Source organism: Antechinus flavipes, chromosome 2, assembly GCF_016432865.1.
Source record: "Antechinus flavipes isolate AdamAnt ecotype Samford, QLD, Australia chromosome 2, AdamAnt_v2, whole genome shotgun sequence".
Classification (NCBI taxonomy): Eukaryota; Metazoa; Chordata; class Mammalia; order Dasyuromorphia; family Dasyuridae; genus Antechinus; species Antechinus flavipes.
Genome location: NC_067399.1, coordinates 447,906,667 through 447,925,454, shown reverse-complemented (window position 1 = coordinate 447,925,454; position 18,788 = coordinate 447,906,667). Strand labels below are relative to the sequence as shown.

General features: G+C 34.1%; 1 protein-coding gene across 1 annotated transcript in view; it reads left to right on the top strand.

The window, feature by feature from the left end:
• ACTR5 (actin related protein 5) overlaps positions 1 to 16,847 on the top strand; it is a 35,971-nt gene extending 19,124 nt beyond the window's left edge. Inside the window, exons 5-9 of the mRNA XM_051979315.1 lie at positions 1,250 to 1,432; positions 6,342 to 6,458; positions 9,938 to 10,077; positions 13,258 to 13,390; positions 16,175 to 16,847. Coding sequence (XP_051835275.1) covers positions 1,250 to 1,432; positions 6,342 to 6,458; positions 9,938 to 10,077; positions 13,258 to 13,390; positions 16,175 to 16,432 — 831 coding nt within the window. The 3' untranslated portion in view covers positions 16,433 to 16,847. The remainder of the gene's footprint in view (positions 1 to 1,249; positions 1,433 to 6,341; positions 6,459 to 9,937; positions 10,078 to 13,257; positions 13,391 to 16,174) is intronic.
• The last annotated feature ends 1,941 nt before the right edge of the window (positions 16,848 to 18,788 follow it).

The window sequence follows — 18,788 nt, the reverse complement described above, 5'->3', positions numbered from 1 at the left end:
TCCTTTGTTCTGCCCGACTGCAGTCTCTGGCTTTTCAGTCTCCCCAACTGACTGACTTCTGGCTTTCAATCTCTTCAACTGACTCCTGACTGAGCTCAGCTCCTTTTATGCTCTTTTAGAGATGTAAACTCAAAGGTTGACGATTCCTCTGAAAGAGTGGGATTGTGGGAGGTGTAAACTTGTGAATCTCATACTGAATCCTGACATCTCCCAAACTTGTGAACTAATGTGTGAGCTCATGTGTGAACTCTCAAAGGTGTAAACATTAGCATTGTTTCTATCAATTCTAGTAACTTAACACTTTGTAAGGATTCTAACATAGCAGAATAAGGCTAGAGCTTCTTCTCTCAAACTTCCCAGCCTAGACCAACAAGACTTATTTTCCAACATTTAATTTTCAGAGTAAAACATAAGACATAGTCAGGGGAACACGGTTAAAAGTAGAGATTTTTAAAGTCATGGGTGAATTATAGGTGGATCTTCATTTTAAAAGTAGAGCATGAAATTTACTTTCAATAATGAACTAGAGATTGAAAATTAAGAGAGACTTATGTGGATTAATGGAAATTTTTTAAATGTATATTTCTTTAAGGTTGAATCTACAAAAATAGACCCAAATTCTGTTTCACTATAGCATTTTATTGTAGTTTACATTAACTTATTTGAAGAACTTTTGGCATTGTGTATCAGCCCCATTGGGAACTAGGTCAACACCCCCATTATAACATTATCAACAATTAACCTGAATCACAAACAAAATAATTTTGCTGATATGCAGAGTCTATATATCATGCCCAGCAGCAGATTACACTATGTGTTTGCCATCTGAGGTTAGGTTTGTTCAAGAACTTATTACCAGAAGGTTGATCAGCAGGTGATGAATTTTTTGGCCAAACAACTTGTTCCACCATCTAATAATGTACAAAGGGATTTTGGATTATATCAGTGGAGAGTATATACAAACCAGTGAAATAACAGATGCTTGAAGTATTGAAGTACATACTATGTGTGGTTATTGAGGGTGATAACATGTTCTTGACTCTGAGAATGAGTTTATACATGTGCCTTGGATAATATAGATTCAGTGTTTTGAAATAAGGGGCTAGATGTCATTTCCATTTGTTTTTGTTTTTTTTAATTGTTTGCCTAACTCATAGAATTTTTAAAAGCTGCTTGTCTTTTTTTATTTTTTTGCCTGAGTGTATACCTTATCAATCTTTATTAATTGAAATTCTAAATAATCTCATAGGAACTTCTAGAAGATGGTCAGATGGATCAGTTTCACAAAGCCCTGGTAGAATTGAACATGGACTCTCCAGAAGAGCTACAATCTTATATACAAAAACTGAGTTTGTCAGTGGAACAGACTAAGCAGAAAATTCTCCAGGCAGAAGTCAATATTGAAGTGGATGTTGTAGATACCAAACCAGAGGTAATGGAAGGGCTCCTGAGAGGACAAGGAAAGTAGATAATGAATTTGCTTTTGAGCCCTTTCTCTAGTCAAAGGGTGCCCAATAATAGGAATAAGTTAACACCTTCTTAGAGGGAAGACTAGCTTTATTTTTTTCTGTTTAATCCCCTTTTGGCAAAGGAGCCATGTCTTTGTCTCTTTGCTTATGATTGCTATTGTCTCCAGTGACAGAGCAAGAAGATGATAATGGGTCAATTCCTTTTTTTTTTTTTTTTTACATATATTGTATTTTAATATATACTTTAACATATTTAACATGTATTTGTCTACCTGCCATCTGGGGGAGGGGTTGGGGGGAAGGAGGGGAAAAGTTGGAATAGAAGGTTTTGCAAGGGTCATTGCTGAAAATGCATATATCTTGTAAATAAAAAGCTATAAATATATATAGTATACATATATGTAGCATTAAATTTCTAAAGGAGAATAATTTCTCCTTTAGAGAGTTGTAAGAAGAAATAGATAGCAAAACTATAACAATGGGAGATCTCAACCTTGTTATCTCAGAACTAGATAAATGAAATCACAAAATAAATAAGAAAGAATTTAAAGAGGTCATTAGAATACTAGAAAAGCTAGATAGGATAAATCTTTGGAGAAAACTGAGTGGAGGCAGAAAGGAGTACAGTTTCTTCTTGGCAGTTCATGGAACCTTGCAGTATTTTTTCCTTCATCTGAGGGTTCTGGCATTTGGCCACTATATTTCTTGGTGTTTTGAATTTTAGGGTCCCTTTTAGTAGGTGATCGATGAATTCTTTCAATATCTATTTTACCCTCTGTTTCTATGACTTCTGGGCAGTTGTCTTTGATAATTTCCTGGAAAATAGTATTCAGGCTCTTTTTTCATCATATTTTTCTGGGAGTCCAATAATTTTCAGATTGTCTCTCCTGGATCTATTTTCCAAGTCTTTCCAAGAAGGTATTTCACATTTTTTCCCATTGTTTGATTTTTTTGGTTTTGCTTGAGTGATCTTTGTTGTCTCCTCGAGTCATTCAATTCCATTTGTTCAATTCTGATTTTCAATGAAGTATTTTCTTCACTCACTTGGAGTTTTAAAGTGAGTTGTTTTGTTCTATGAAATTTTTTTTCCATTTCGCCAATTTTATTTTTTAGAGAGCTATTTTCTGTTTCCAGTTCGCTAATCCTATTTTTCAAGGATTTGATTTCTTTATCCACTCTGTCTTTAAATGAGTGAGATAACTTCTCTAGACTCTCTTGCTAAGCCTCCCTCTCCTTTTTCCATTTTTCTTCTAGCTCTCTTGTGAGAGCCTTTTTAATTTCTTCTATGAGATTCATCTGTGCTGAGGAACAGATGATCTCCTCCTTTGGGGATTCACCTGGAGACAGTCTGTTTTTAGTCTCCTCAGGGTGTAGAGTCTGCTTTCTATCCGTATAGATGCTGTCATTGGTTAAGGTCTGCTTAAATTTTTTGCTCATTTTGTCAGAGAAGAATCAAGGACAAACTAGCAAAGAAAAAAGAAAAAAAAAAACTCCAAAGGGATCTGCTTTCTTTTTTGGGCTGGGTGGTGTTACCAAGCTTCCTCTACAGACGTGGGGGGGAAGGGGGGAGAGGCAGCAGCGAAGCACTAGCAGGACAGCAATGGCTGTGCTGTGCCTGCACTCTGAGACTCTGAGAGCATGCTGAGACACTGTGGGAGAGGGATGGCCAGCTCCTCAGAGACTCAGCTGTTTGGGGTTGTATTCTTCATCCCCTGTGTTTTTTGCTTCTCTGTTAGTCTGCTGGCTTGCTGTCAGGGCAAAGTATCCAATCCTGTAGCAAAGCTCTCCTCTCAGAGACGCTAAGATCACACCCCACCACCCTACAGTCTGCATGCTGTGAGCTGCCTCCTGTGCTCTCACTGCCGCTGCCTGCCCTCAGCTTGAGCTGATCTAAAACCTTCCCCACCCTCGAGCAAAAACAGACCTTTCCTGGCAAATGTCAAGAATTCTTCTCTTGGTAACTATTTGTAGGGGGTTTTTTCCAGTCAAGTATTAATTGGATTCTGAGAGAAAACGTGGAGCTTATGCAGCTGGGTGCCTCTTCTCTGCCATCTTGGCCGAAAGTCCCAGTTCATGGAACCTCAAATGTAGCCAGCTGTTAAAATCCAGGTCCTTTATTTTCTCGTTCCTTCACTTGGAGCTTGGCTAGCTTTCTGGAGGCCTTCTGGATCTTGATTTCAGTGCTCCCACAGGATAGCCTGCCACTTCTTCTCTGTCTTTCTTCATTCTGCCCAACTGAATTCTGGCTTCTCAATCTCCCAAAGTGCCGATGGGTCGATTCCTAATAGAATGTATAGAATTATTGGAACCAAATAATGACGAGATTGGTTACTTGGACTCTCCTTAATACATAGGATCAGGACATCAGGGACATCTCATAAGATGGAAGAATAAGATGATCACTCTAACATATAATCTATAGCCATAACATTGATATTAACTAATGTCCTTTCTTTTCTTATTTTACCCTATATCAGTAGGTAAAGCACTTGGCATTTTTTTGTCCAAACAACTCATTCATCCACTCAGGCACAAAGTCATTCTAGACTATTTAAAATTGCAATTGTTTGAAATATTGAAGGGCAGCTAGGCGGTGCACTGCACTAGTCCTGGGTCAGGAACACCTGAGCTCAAATCCAACTTCAAAAATTAGCTCTGTGACCCTGGGCAAATCACTTAATCCTTTTTACCTAAATTTCCTGATATGTAAAATGAATTGGAGAAGAAAATGGCAAACCACTGCAATATCTTTACCAAGAACACTTCAAATGGGGTCAGGAAGAGTTGAACACAACTGAAAAATGCTTAAACAATAAGAAATATTGAAGCATAGCTAATTAATACTTGACCTTCTGCTTACCCCCAGTATTTGTATTTGTACCTGACTTGTGATTTGATTCTCATACTCTTTCTCTATTTCCTTCCATGTGATTTATAAGATAGCCCACTAAAAATATTGGTCCTATTTCTGCTTCTGTTCATCTTGTTTTGTTATGTACTTTAAAAAATTATTATTTATTTTTAACATTTAAAAAAAATTGCATTCTAAATGCTCTCCTTTCTGCTCCTCCTACATCCATTGAGAAGATAGGCAGTGATGTCAGTTATAGATATGAAATCATGCAAAACATTTCCATATTAGCTATGTGGCAAAAATAAAAAGCAAGAAAAACAAAGGGAAACATTAAGTTTTGATCTGTATTCAGCTTTTAATTTGCATTTCTCTAATCAGTAGTGACTTGGGGCATTTTTTTCACAGAACAGTTGATAACTTTGATTTTTTTTTCTGAAAATTTCCTGTTATCTAATATTCTCTTATCAGCTTCTCTATCTTCTCCCTAATTTCAAGTACTTTCCACCCATCTTTATCCTCTTTTAACTTCATTATTTTCAATGTATGAAATATAAACAGATTCATTTTAAAAAGATTTACATTTTCTTTTTTGAAAAGATTGTGCATTCTTTTCTATTTTGGGGGAAAGGGGTCCCCTGTTGACCCCTCAGCTGTCCCCAATGGATTTTTCCCATATAATGAATTAATAAATTGTATGCCTTAAAACTTGTCACACATCTGTAGTCCATTACCATCTTGTTTAATCAGAGCTTGTAAGTTATAATTGATGATGAATAAAAATTAGGGGTTTCCCAGCGTTGTTTTCCTTTATATTATTGTGGTCATTGTGTAAATTGTTCTCATGCTTCTGTTTACTTTACTTTTCATCAGTTCACATAAATTTCATAGAGTTACTCTGAATTCTTCATTTTCATCATTTTTTATGAAGCAATAAAATTCTATTACAATCATATATAATTTGTTCAGTCAGTCCCTAATTGATAGACAATCACTTTCTTTCAGTTTTTATTACTGTAAAAAGTGTCACCTAATTTGTAATATTAAGTGTAATCATATTATGTTTTTCCAGATATCTTTCTGAATTATATTGATATCTTAATAACATGAACAGATTTCACCTTTATTAGTTTAGCAAACTGCCATAAGCATACTGTTCAGTGGTCTTAATTCTTCATAATATGGAATATGGAATAATATGGAATTCCATAATATGGAAGAACTGTGGACTTCATTGAGTTCTATAAACACCTAGATTTTGCCACTAATTGATATAGATTATGCTTTCTTACCTACTTGCTTTTTCTCACAATTTTTGTTCCTAGTAGAAGGAGGGTTTCTTTTTAACCTAACTCTGTACAGTGCCTAGTGTAGGGCTTTACTCATAATAGGAGCTCTAATTTTTTTTTTCTTAAAGGAGAGGAGAAAGTATTACATTCTAAAGTACTATCCCTGAAATAATTTCATTGCTGGATTTTTTTTTTTTTTAATTTTTGAGCTACTGGTATAATTCAGTAAAAGATATCATATGCATTAACAAAAACTAATTTTTAACTTGTCTTATTAGGTTAAAAAAAATCATTTAGCTGCCACACTTTATTTACCTGGTGTAATAGCAACAAAATTTCTGTTTGGTAGACAATATTATTTTTATGTCAGACTGGTTCCTTTACACAAATATTTCTTGAAATGTTAATGTGGTCACAGAAGTCTTTTTTAAAGTAAAGGGATTTGTTAGATCTTAAGCAATATTTTGAATAGGATTTATGTAAATGATGAAGGAGGTAAACTGAGATTGAAGCCAAGGCAGTTTCATGACATATTTCTTAGTCTTGAAATTCCTTTGTTATGATAGCCATTACTGTGTAATCGTTTTATAAGCCTGGGCAGTTTTTCCACATTTTTTATGTAAGTTTTTAAACCTTCAGATTGGATTAAATTTCTTACTACGAAAAGTGCATCCAGAATTATAATTGACACCTTTGCTGTTCACAGAAGTTACAGAATCTCTTTCATTTTAGACACCTGACTTGGAGCAGCTTGAACAAACTCTAGAAGATGTCGAAAGTATGAATGAATTTGAACCTCTTTTTTCTGAGGAAACACCTGAAGTAGAGAAGCCAGTTACTACTGTGCAGGTTTGACTCTAAACCATTGTCATTTTATGGGATATGTTTTCAGTACTTTAATGAATCTATAATTACATCAACATGTACAAAGTAGTACTTTCTAATAGTAAAGATTATATCTGTACGCTCTCATCCCGTGTTATTCTTCATGTCTGTCTTCCCATAAATCCTTTATAGGTGGAGATCCTTATAATGGAGAACTTTCTCTGACTTACTTTTGTTTGTTTTGTGGGCAGCAGTGCAATATTTAGCCTCTCCATTTGTTACTTTGTGACCAATCCTACTCCTTTTCCAAGCACACTTGTCTCCAAGTGATGTCTTTTATACTCTTTGAGTACCAGTTGTGCTGGACTGGGCCTGACTCATGTAAGTCCCCTAGTAATTTAGATTTAGTACTGTAACAAAATGAGAAACCATTCAACAGTTAACAAAAGATAATCTTAGCCAGAGTAAGAGAAGGATATTCATTAAGGCTATACATTGAGGACACCTTTCAGTTAAGCAGAGTCCCATAGTTTGTGCTACCCATTGTGATCCACCAGGCAAACCTCCCTCTCCCTCTCAGACTGCTGTGTACTTAGACTTTGAGAAAGTGTTCTTAAACAGTTTGAATCCTTAGTTCCCTGAGCCAATCAAGAAATGGCCCTTAGTCTTGCATGACTTTTTTCTGTTTCCATATTTGTAATAGGTTAGTGGAAAAGAGAATTAAGGCTAAACATTAAATAGTTTTTAGATTGTTTCTAAATAAAATTTAACTGTAGTATTTTGAATATTAACTTGTTCTATGAGTTATCATATTAACCAAAAAACTGAGTTGACATCTTTGGCATTTTTACTGTAAGTTAATCTGGATGATAAAAAGAAGTTCCCACTAAGAAAGGATGTCTCACTGACTTCCCTTGGAGAGTCAAATAAAGGAGTTATCTAAGTTGATGTGTCTGAGGCAATAGATATTTCATAGGAAATTGGTCAGCTCTTATTACATCCTTCATTATTAGCATTTACAAAGAGACTGCCACAAAGATAACTAACTTTAGTGCTAGTAATTTACAGTTTAAGGAACTAGAGAAATTCTATGAAGAACTTGGTAGAACTCTTCAGATTAAATGAATATATATTTTAATATTTGTTGACTTAAATGCCTAAGTAGTCTTTGAGAAGGATGGTAAAAAAAATGTTGGAAAACATGGTTCAAGAGTAAGAGATGGAGATGCCAAAGACTTGTAAATTATATTAAAATGTTTTCTCTATTTTTGAGAAATACTTAAAGAGAATCAGAATGGGGATTCATGGTAAGCATGTGGATAATAAGCATCAAATGACTTTCCACAAAATGAAATGATTGTTCTTTGACAGATAGGGAATAGCTTATTACCAATATGATAGTCACTTTTGAATTAGCTGTCTGTATACTATCAGATTATTGATTTATTCTAGAGCAGAGAATGTAATAAATGCCAGATTAAAAAATAATATAAACAAAAAAGTATGAGAGAGAGAGAGAGAGAACATGTGTGTATGTGTAGTAAAATTGTACAGGAGTCCTTGAAAAAATTTAACAATCAAAATGATTTTGGCCAGATGATTATTATATCAAGTGATACATATAAAAGGCTTGCCAAAGATATTTGTCGTAATATACAACACAGGACCTCAAATGAAAAGATTGCTTATTAACAAGGTCTACCTGATGATGCTATTTTCCTTAAGCTACTGCATCATAATGGAGTTTGGTTGCTTCAAACTTATGAACATTACTATCCTTTCTAAATGAGAATCATAAGCCCTTGAGAATTTGACCTGAGTGTTTATGCAGCAAGTTTCAAGTTATGGATCACTTAATTTTTTTTTTAATAATTTTTTATTGATAGAACGCATGCCAGGGTAATTTTTTACAGCATTATCCCTTGCATTCATTTCTGTTCCGATTTTTTCCCCTCCCTCCACCCCTTCCCCCCAGATGGCAAGAGTCCTTTACATGTTGAATGGGTTGCAGTATATCCTAGATACAATATATGTGTGCAGAACCAAACAGTTTTCTTGTTGCACAGGGAGAATTGAATTCAGAAGGTATAAATAACTATGGGTCACTTAAGAGGGAATGGGGAGAGAGGTTCATAGTGGGCATAAGAGTATTACAATATTATCAAGGAAAAATTGTATAAGCGACATGGCATAACAGTTATTAGAGACTATTAGAGACAGGCCTGTGACCATAAAAGTAGATGGACCAGTTAGGTACAGATAGCAGGCAGTGTTAGGCTTCAGTAGTGTTCTCCTAATGGTGAGGGCTATAGACCCCTCTTAGTCTTCCCTTTCTCTCCCTCCACTCTCTGCCTTCCCTTCCCCCCAGAACTTGAGTCACATAGAAGATTTTGAGAAACTGAAACAAAGTGCATGCATTGTGATTGAAAAATGGCAAAATGGATTTCACCTTATGAATGAAATCAAATATTGCCCTGAAACAAACAACAAACATGAAGATTCCAAAGAAATATGGAGAATCCTTTTTGAAATGACACAGGGTAAAGTAAATAGATTTAGGAGAACAATATACACAACAATTTGGTAATGTAAATAAAAAGAAGATTAAAATAAAGCTATGCTTAGTAACTAGAGTAACCAATCTTGGCCCTAGAGAAGAGAGTATCTTTTAATCTGGCATTGATTACAATCTCTGCTCTAGAGTAAGCCAATAATTTGATAGTACACAGACAGCTTATTCAGAAGTGACCGCCACATTGGTAACAGCAAGCTATTTCCTATCTCTTACCCAAGCACAGGAGCTTTGACCTGTTCTATTTCGGACTAGGAAAGCTTGTTCCTTTTAGGTATCTTAGTTTCTTCTCTACCCCCCAGCCATAGGACTCAGCACTTTGTTGTCCGATTTAATATGGATGTCCAGTTAGTTGCTTAGCTCATTGCAGCTCAAAACTCCTGAGCTTAAGCTTAAGGTGAAAAACCAGCCTCTGCTACCCAAGTAGTTCTTTTGAATGAATTAATGATGATAAACCTTTTACTCTTCCTAGTTTCTAGTTTTTCCACTTTCTCTCAGTGGAGACCATTCTTCCAGTCATTCAGGCTCAAAATTTAAGAATCATGCTGGGTTTTACTATTTCCTTAGATTCATAGAATGTAATTACTGTTATTTCTTCTTTCAAATGTCTGTTGTATATACTCTTTCCTTTCTATTTCCTCTGTCATTGCTATAATTCAAGTTAATCATTCTGCTGGTAGTATTCTAATTGCTTCCTAACAGGTTATATTTTGAATGTTCCTTGTTCCTCAAGTTTCTGTATCTTATTTTCTTTAAAGGTTAGTTAACTCAAGTCTCACTTTTTCTTTAACTTTTATGAATATTCTTGTTCTTGAACTCCTGATAATGGGATGCCTTGTGTGTAATAGATATATAGAAAGTATTTCTCAGGTAAAGAAAAGTTGGAAAAGGAATCTATCATAACATGCTTTGTCACATTTTGTTTTTAAAGCCCATGTTTAACTTAGCAGAATATCATCAGCTGTTTCTTGGTACAGAAAGAATTCGAGCTCCAGAAATCATTTTCCAGCCATCTCTCATTGGAGAAGAACAGGCTGGGATAGCAGAAACTATTCAGTATGTTTTAGACAGGTGAGATAACAATTTTTGTTTGTCTTCCTTTTCATATCCCATTTACCAGAAGCCTATATTTTAAGATATATTTGGTTAAACATAGATCTAAGTAAGGGAAACTTCTAAAATATACCTCATGATGACTTTTTCATCGATGTTCTTTGTTCAACAATCTTTCTTATGTGATGTTCAAAACAACAGATATTTGCTTTTCATTTTCAATTTCATTTGCTCTTGTTACTTTGGTTTGTGCATTGGTGGGATCAACCTGGGAATTAATAGCATTTTTGAAATGAAACCAAAAAAATATACCGAGAGAAATTGACTGCTATATGACTGTCTCCTTTATTCCTCTTTCTCTGCTCTTTAACCCAGGTAGAATTTGACCTTATCATTCCTGAAACTGATGGAAAAATACCAGATCAAAGCTCTCTCTGCTCTCTCTTTTTCTTACATTGCTGATTTGCACTTTCTCCGTAGTATGGAGATAAATATAGTAAAATCTGACATCTGTCACAATGTCAGTCAAAAATTTTTGTTACCTGGCATTTTGAGCATTGTCAGTAAGAAGTGACGTTGGAATGATGACTACTGTCGAGATTTTCAAGTGTCTTTGGAAGTGTCAAAAGATAACCAAATTAGATTCTGAGTAATTTTGCTATTAAATGTATTTTGTTGTATTCTGTGTGGTTGAAAGGGGATATTAATGATTGTTATATATTATAATCTATCAACCAGAATATTTGATTAATAAGAACTTCCAAGAGATCTAACTCAGTTTCAATTGATCAATGATGGACAGAAGCAGCTACACCCAAAGAAAGGACACTGGGAAATGAAGCTAAACCATTTGCATTTCTGTTTTTCTTCTTGGGTTATCTACCTTTTGTATCTAGGATATACTGTGGCATATTTAACATGTATAGGACTGCTTGCCATCTGGGGAAGGGGGTGGAGGGAGGGAGGGGAAAAAATCGGAACAGAAGTGAGTGCAAGGGATAATGTTGTAAAAAATTACCCTGGCATGGGTTCTGTCAATAAAAAGTTATTTAAAAAAATAATAAATCAGAACTTCCATTCCTTCACCATGTAAGGAATATCATTTATTGTAACATGCTAGTTCACATTTACTTTAGGGCTAGAGGAATAACTATTTTATAATAAAAATTCTTTGTTAATAGAGGTTCTATTTATGTCATAGAACAACAAAAGAGGATGTATTAAAACAGAAACTTGAAAAAATTATTATTAATATTCCATCTGAGGAATATTGTTAATATTCCATTTACTTGTTTCAAGGCCAAGATAGGTATTAACTTCTCTGTGCCTCAGTTTTCCATCTATTGCATTAATAAATATTAATTTGCTACATTTTAGGAATGATTGCAAGCCAGCTAGGTGGCACGGTGGATAGAATACAGGGTCTGGAGTCAGGATGACTTGTTTTCCTGAGTACAAATCTAGCCTTAGGCACTTGGGGTGTCTGAGATAGTTGGCGACTTTGAATAAGTCACTTAACTCTCTTTGCCTCAATTCCTCATCTATAAAATTAAATGGAGAAGAAAATGGCAAACCACTCTAGGTTTTTGCCAAGAAAACCCCCATATGAGGTTATAAAGATTCAGATATGATCGAAATGACTAAAAAAACAACAAAGAAATAATTGCAGAATAGTGGTTGAAATCACAATAAAAATTTGAAGTACTTAAGGCAGCTCAAATTTAAATCTGATTAAAAATATATATATAAAAAACCTCTGAAATCATTTGGTCTCATCCCCTAATTTTTACAAATGAGGAAATTTAAGTCCAGAGATGTTATAATTTGTTTAAAGTTGCACAGGAAGTAAAGAACAGAGTCAGGACTTAAATCCATTTCTTCTGGTTTCACATCCAAGACCATTTCCACATGCAGTACAATTCATATGTCTCATTTTTTATGATGACAGTAGATGATATATTTTTTAAACTTTTAATGTTGACGGATTGTAGCTTATTAAACATTTTGTTGAAACATTGATTTTAGATATGAGCATATTTGTCTTAAGATTTTATTGAAATTTTATTTTAAATATAAAATATTTTTGAAATCTTTAAAGTGCACAGCCAATTTATCATGCTGTACACTGTATAGGCTCTGTCTAGAAGCCCCTAGGAATAATTTGGAATAGTTGTGGGAATAAAGAAGTAGGTTAAAGTATAGCTAATACTCTGTGTTGTATTTGGGAATGTGTATATTATTCAGATGTTTAATTCTTGATGTTTATGAGAGGCCTTATTCTTTGAAATGTTAAAGTCTTGAAGAAAAACACATTGGATGTGAAGGGATGTAGGGGAGTTTGAATTTAGAAATCTGCAACTTAATTGAGAAAATTATGAGCATTTTATAGTGTGCAATGATGGGTCATGAGTATTTTTAAACATTTTTCACATCTTTTATGCATTTATAATTTGTTTGGCTTCTTAAAAAATTAAATGAATTGTAATATGAAGATTTTAGGAAAAAAATTATCTGGGATTGGAAAAGGAAGGGAACACAGATATGGAAAGCTTTAATGGCAATATAGGCACTATCCTTAGTAGTCTATTAACATGAATAGTCAAGTCTACTCTGAATTTTTTTCTGTTTTAAATTTAATATATTAAAAAAAAAGAAAAGAAACTAACTAGAGCATAATAGGGGACAGCATTTTAATGAAATCATTTTGGCATAACAGTAACAAAGTACTCCTTATATAGGTTTAGTTTATCTAAAACTCTGCTTTATGACTGCAACAAAATTGTAGTTCATTAATGACATTAATACTTTAGCAGTCCTCCTTTTCTAATTGTATTAATTGATTTAGTATCTAACACATGGTAGGCCCTCAAATATTGAATGAAATGACTTTGCAGTGAGACTCAAGGTATCATTAGTCAATAAGCTTGTGTTTGTTATGTGTCAGGCACTGGAATACAAGCACAAAGAATGAGACAATCCCTGTTCTCAAGGATTTTACATTCTCCACACGGTTCCAAGTAAGGATAGATGAAAGTATCTGATTGGTGAAAATTGTTTTAGTCAAGGTATATGAAACATGAGTGGTAAAATTTTTCACTTTTCATTCTGTTATTTTAGCATTGTATGAACATCAATGTGTTCAGATATTTAGGAGGAATTGTATTTGAACTTCTGAATTAACACACTCTTTGTTTTTAGGTATCCTAAAGAAGTACAAGAAGCCCTTGTCCAAAATGTTTTCCTCACTGGTGGAAATGTGATGTATCCTGGAATGAAATCCAGGATTGAGAAAGAATTGCTTGAAATGAGACCCTTCCAATCTTCTTTTCAGGTATAGATTACATGGTTAAAATATATTTTTGAGCCTGCATTATTGTAGTTATGTTGAAAAACTCGTTGCTCATTGATTTTGATTTTTAAGAACTCTACTTTTTTTGAAGATTTGATGAGTTTTTCCTATGAGTATATAAGTATTATTATAAACATATTGCTGTTGTCAGTGTTATACCAACACAATTCTTGTCAGTTGATATCTTATTTGAATTTGTTCTCTTTGTTATATTCCTACTCTAGTATGTTATTCTGTGTGATTCTTTATTGCTGAATGGCCAGATTTAATAATTGCTTCATCTGCCACATTCTCTTAAGGGTTGAATGGGGAAAATATATCTGTACATATGTATACATAAATAACTTTTACAAATGCATTTTTAAATGTTATTTTATACCCAACTATTTCACTCATGCCTAAATTATCTTTGCCTTCCTTTTCTGAAATTTCTGTGACTACCATTATCAAAATCTTGGCTGAACTTAGGCATCTGGGACTGGTGGGTTTGGAATTCATGTGGAAAGAAGAAACAGGCAGGGACATGTGGTTGGCCCAGTAAAACTAGGAGAATTGAGATGGCCTAATTTTTTTCTCCTGAATATATCTGTTGAAATCAGAACTAGCACTAGAATCCAGCTATAATGATTCTTAATCTAGTGTCATCATTAGTATATACATGTGTCTCTGTAATAATAATTTAAAAAAACTACACCTAAAACTTTAAACTATAGAAAATTTTATACTAATATATTGGAAATTTGCTGTCTGAGGGAAAGGGTAGGGCGAAAGGAGGGAAAAAAAGTTGGAGCACAGGGTTTTGCAGGGGTGAATGTTGGAGATTGTCTATGCATATGTTTTGAAAATAAAAAACTTTAGTGAGAAAGAAAGTTTTATATTAGGTGCATAAAGATGAAATCAAATCATTGCCTTTTGATGCTTTCCTCAATTTTCATTGTTCCTAACTTTATCTGATCACCCTAGGGAGAAGTAACTAAAGAAGAGTTTTGTAGGCACAGTGCCATTGGTACCTTTTCTTTTTGTGGAAACATAGATTTGTATGTGTGTGTGTGTGTGTGTGTGTGTGTGTGTGTGTGTGTGTGTCTTTTCTGTAGCAGTTTAAGGCTTGCAAAGCTCTTTATACGTTATCTCACTTAATCTTCACAGTAATTCTATAAGATCAGTACAAATATATCCCCATTTTACAGATGAATTTGCTTAATTGCCCTATTTTTTAACTCACACCTCTCCATTTCAGGGTAGACTGTGTCAAATATATTGCTGAAATCTGGATCAACTTGTCATAAAATACCCCTGAATTATCAATGTAATAATAACCCTGTTTAAAAAAAAAAGTGAGCTTAATCTGGTAGGAGCTATTCATCTTTTTAAAAATTACTTTTTAATTTTTTTCAATTCGCAATTATTCTTCTTTTTATTTTCATTCCTCACTTGTAGTTTGGGAAAGAGGAAAAATACAAAACCCCAGTATCAAAAACATATAATCAAAGCAAAACAAATTCTTACATTGGTCACATGCAAAATTATGTGGTTTTTCCTGCTTGTTATCTCCTCTATCATGAAGGAGGAAGCATTCTTCATCATTGGTCCTCTGATTGATGTTAGTGTGAATTAAGAGTTCTTAAATCTTTCAGAATTGTTCATTTATTATAGTGTTGGTATTATAGTATCAGGTGTACTCCTGCTTCTATTTACTTCACTCTGCATCATTTCATGTCTTCTCGGATTTCTCACTCATTTGGGATATTTCTTGTGTGCAAATGTATGATGACATTAATTAGAATACTGAGAGCTACATGGGATATGGGATTGATAATATGGCAAACCTTGTATTCCTGTATTTTGAAACTCTGTTCCCTAGTTAGCAGTTCTCAAAGTGTGGTCCTATGAATCTCTGACTCCACAAAAGTCTTTTAGAAGTGCATGAAGTCAGAACTATTTTCATAGTAATAGTAACATTTGCTTAGTAAAATACTCTTCACTTTTCTAGCTATATGTCTGTGTGAGGTTGAATTTTCTTCCTGTACTTCATCCAAAATAATATATCCCATTAGATTGAATGCTGAAGTAGATGAGACTATAACTAATTTATAATTAAGCCAGGCATGAAAGAGATTTGTAAATATATATAAAATAGTACTACTCTTCTTGCTAACTTTTTTTTGTTTGAGAAAGCTATTTTTCACAAGATATATTTATATTAAAATATAGTGGGTTTATTGTTATTTTAAAATAATTTAATATATTAAAATGTCATCAGTTTTAATTAATAATATGGTTAAGATCAGTAAATGGAATCCACATTAACAAAAGTTCTTTGGGGTCATCTGTATTTTTTAAGAGTATAAAAGGGATCCTGAAACCAAAAAGTTTGAGAACTGTTGCCATAAATACTGTAAGCATGAGCTTTGGTTATTATTTTGTTCTAGTAATTTGCATAGAATTTGCTAAGATAAATTTCACCTCAGATACGGTCCAAATTTATTTCAAAAGTGGATTCCTTTTATAATATTGGTGTAAGAGGGGTATGTGTATGTGTTTCTGTGTGTGTGTATACATATAGAAAAGAGGGAGGGAGAGAGAGATTGTTTTTTCTTTTTTTAAATCAAGGTTTTACTGTATAGTTGTTAGTTTCATGGGACATTATTTGTGATATATCTGGTTATATATAATAAGCTGCATTATTATGAAACTTACTGTGTCAGATTCCACACTGATGGAATCCTAATTAATGAAGTTTTCACATTGAATGTTTTTCTATTTTAGGTCCAGGTTGCTTCTAATCCTGTATTGGATGCCTGGTATGGAGCTCGAGATTGGGCCCTAGAACATATGAATCGTGAAGAAGGCTGGATAACCAGGAAAGATTATGAAGAAAAAGGAGGAGAATATCTTAAAGAGCACAGTGCTTCAAACATTTATGTCCCTATCCGGGTTCCAAAACAGACTCCGCGAACATCAGAAGCTCAGGCTTCAAGCAAAGCAGTAGGAGCTAGCACCAGCAATCCTTGTGAGCAAGTATAGCAGGCACCTAGGTATGGAGCTGAAACGGCATCAGGGAAACCAGTTTCTACTTCAGAATCTCTGTGCAAAGTTCCAGTTGTTAGCTGACTGTCAGCAGATTCACTCACAGTGAGTCTGTACAAAATTGTTTGCTGGGCAATTTAGCCTCTTAATCCAAGATAATAAATTTTCCCTTTAGAGGGATAATTAGGATATACTTTTTGACTGTGATGGCTATACTGATTATTTCAATGGACTCTAAAAAGAACCTTTTAGCACCTTGACATCTTTGACCTTTTTAGACAAGATCCTGGAATTGTACAGATATACAAAGGGAGAAAAATATACAGTAGGAGAAAACAAAGAGGAATGGTTCAAGATATATTTTAAATTGTTATATCTATCATTTTTTAGTAAAATATATTTTTCTTCTTAATGTGTCCTTTGTAGTAGAGTTCATTTTAATCTTGAAAAGCAATTATATATATATATATGTCCAGCAGAGGGAGTTCTCTCACCTTTTAAAAAAAAGTTAATGCTAGTTATATAATAAAAATATTTGAAATGAAGGCATATGTCGGCTGGATGGACCCTGGCAAGAGTATAGTCCAATTCTCTCATTTTGTATGAATATGAAAATTGAAGTCCAGACAGAGGAATCGATTGCCCAAGGCCACATAGCTATTGATTTCTTGTCTTATCAATTTTGACCGTGTAAGATTACTGATTCAATATAACATTCTTTAGGTTCTGACAAATGTTCAGATTCTGTTGTTATGGACTTGCCAGAAAACTCAGCTTCCTGAAATAGTTTAAATTTCAGTATTGTCTCTTTTCCTTGGAGACTTGGAATTTTTTAAGTAGGAAGAAATAGACTAGAAAGAGGAAACTCAGGAGTCTAATACTAGAAATGAGGGTGTCTGAGCAGCCAAAACCATTGTTAGATTTGTGCATTTTGTTCAGAGCCCCTCAAAAGCCATTCATTAAAGTTGATTTGCTCATATTTTAGATGACAGTTCTGATAGATTTGGTGGTGTATTTTCTCATATTGTAGCGGATTCTTAACAGCAAATTAAAAAGGAAATAAAATTTCAGAGAGTAGGAGTGGGATGGAGTGTGGAGTGAGAAGTGTCAGTGACAGCTAGAGTGACAGCAGTGGAAAGTCACAATTAGGAAGAACAACTAAAAGAAACAGCCTTGAAAGCAGTAGAAGCTGATGGTCCTGTGGGATTCCCGCAGGTGTTACTGAGGTATAGGGTAGTATAATGCTCTTCCTAATGAGGATAGCTGTTAGGAAAGGGGTAGGTGATGTCTAGTGCCGTCTACTGAACAAAGTTCTGAAGTGGTAAACTTTCTTAAATATTCAATTTACAAGAATTTCTATCAGGAATAGTAAGAATAAATACATAAATAAAACATTTGTACAACACAAGGATATGCATCTGGTAATGGATTCTTGCAATACCTTGGAGTATAGGATTATTATATTAGAAGTAGGAGGAACCTCTGAGAACATTAAATCCAAACTCCTTATCTGTAAAATGAGGGAATGGTCTCGGGGAGGTAAAGTGATTTACTCAAAAATCACACAGATGGTAAATGTCAGAGGTGAGATCTGTACCCACATCCTCTGATATCAGGTAGTGCACCCCTGCACTGTACCATGTCATTACTAAGGTAATTTCTCCAACATAATTTTCCACTGAAAGTTGGCTTCATTTTGGTTTCAGAGCATAGGCCTGTAGGTTTTGGTGAAAGTCTAAATGATTCCTCTAGGAAAATTTGTATTTTGAATAAATCATCCTATCTTGTAATAAGGTAGCAAATAAATGTGTCTTTTAAAAAGAATAAGCCTAAGATAATTGAAGTATATATCATTTTTTAACAGAGGTATTGATTTGAGTAGTCTTTTTAACCTTGCTTCTTGAACAGGATCTGATTTTAGTTGTCATTACTTAGGTAGAGCTGTTGCTGCATTTTTTCAGGAGGGAATTTGTTGTTATTCTGTGTTAATGAGTTGCATGTGCTTTTCTGGAAGAAACTGGACTTGAATGTGCCTAGAGATAGAACTAAACAACAGAAATATTCTATATTCACGTATCTACAAAAGAGAGAAACTTATTTCCAAAGAATTATATTGATTTGTACAACAACTTTCCAGTACCAAAACCACAATGGTTTTATCCAATTGAGTTGGAATGTGATTTTTAAAAAAAAACCATTAGCAATTTATGACATATGCTAATGTATCATCCCTAGGGATTTATTTTCTTTGGGCCATTGCACTAATAAATCTCCTTCCTGGTTTATAATTCTCTCTAAGACTGACATTGTAAAATATTAGCTAATTTTCTAAAACATTGAAAGTATAGAATTT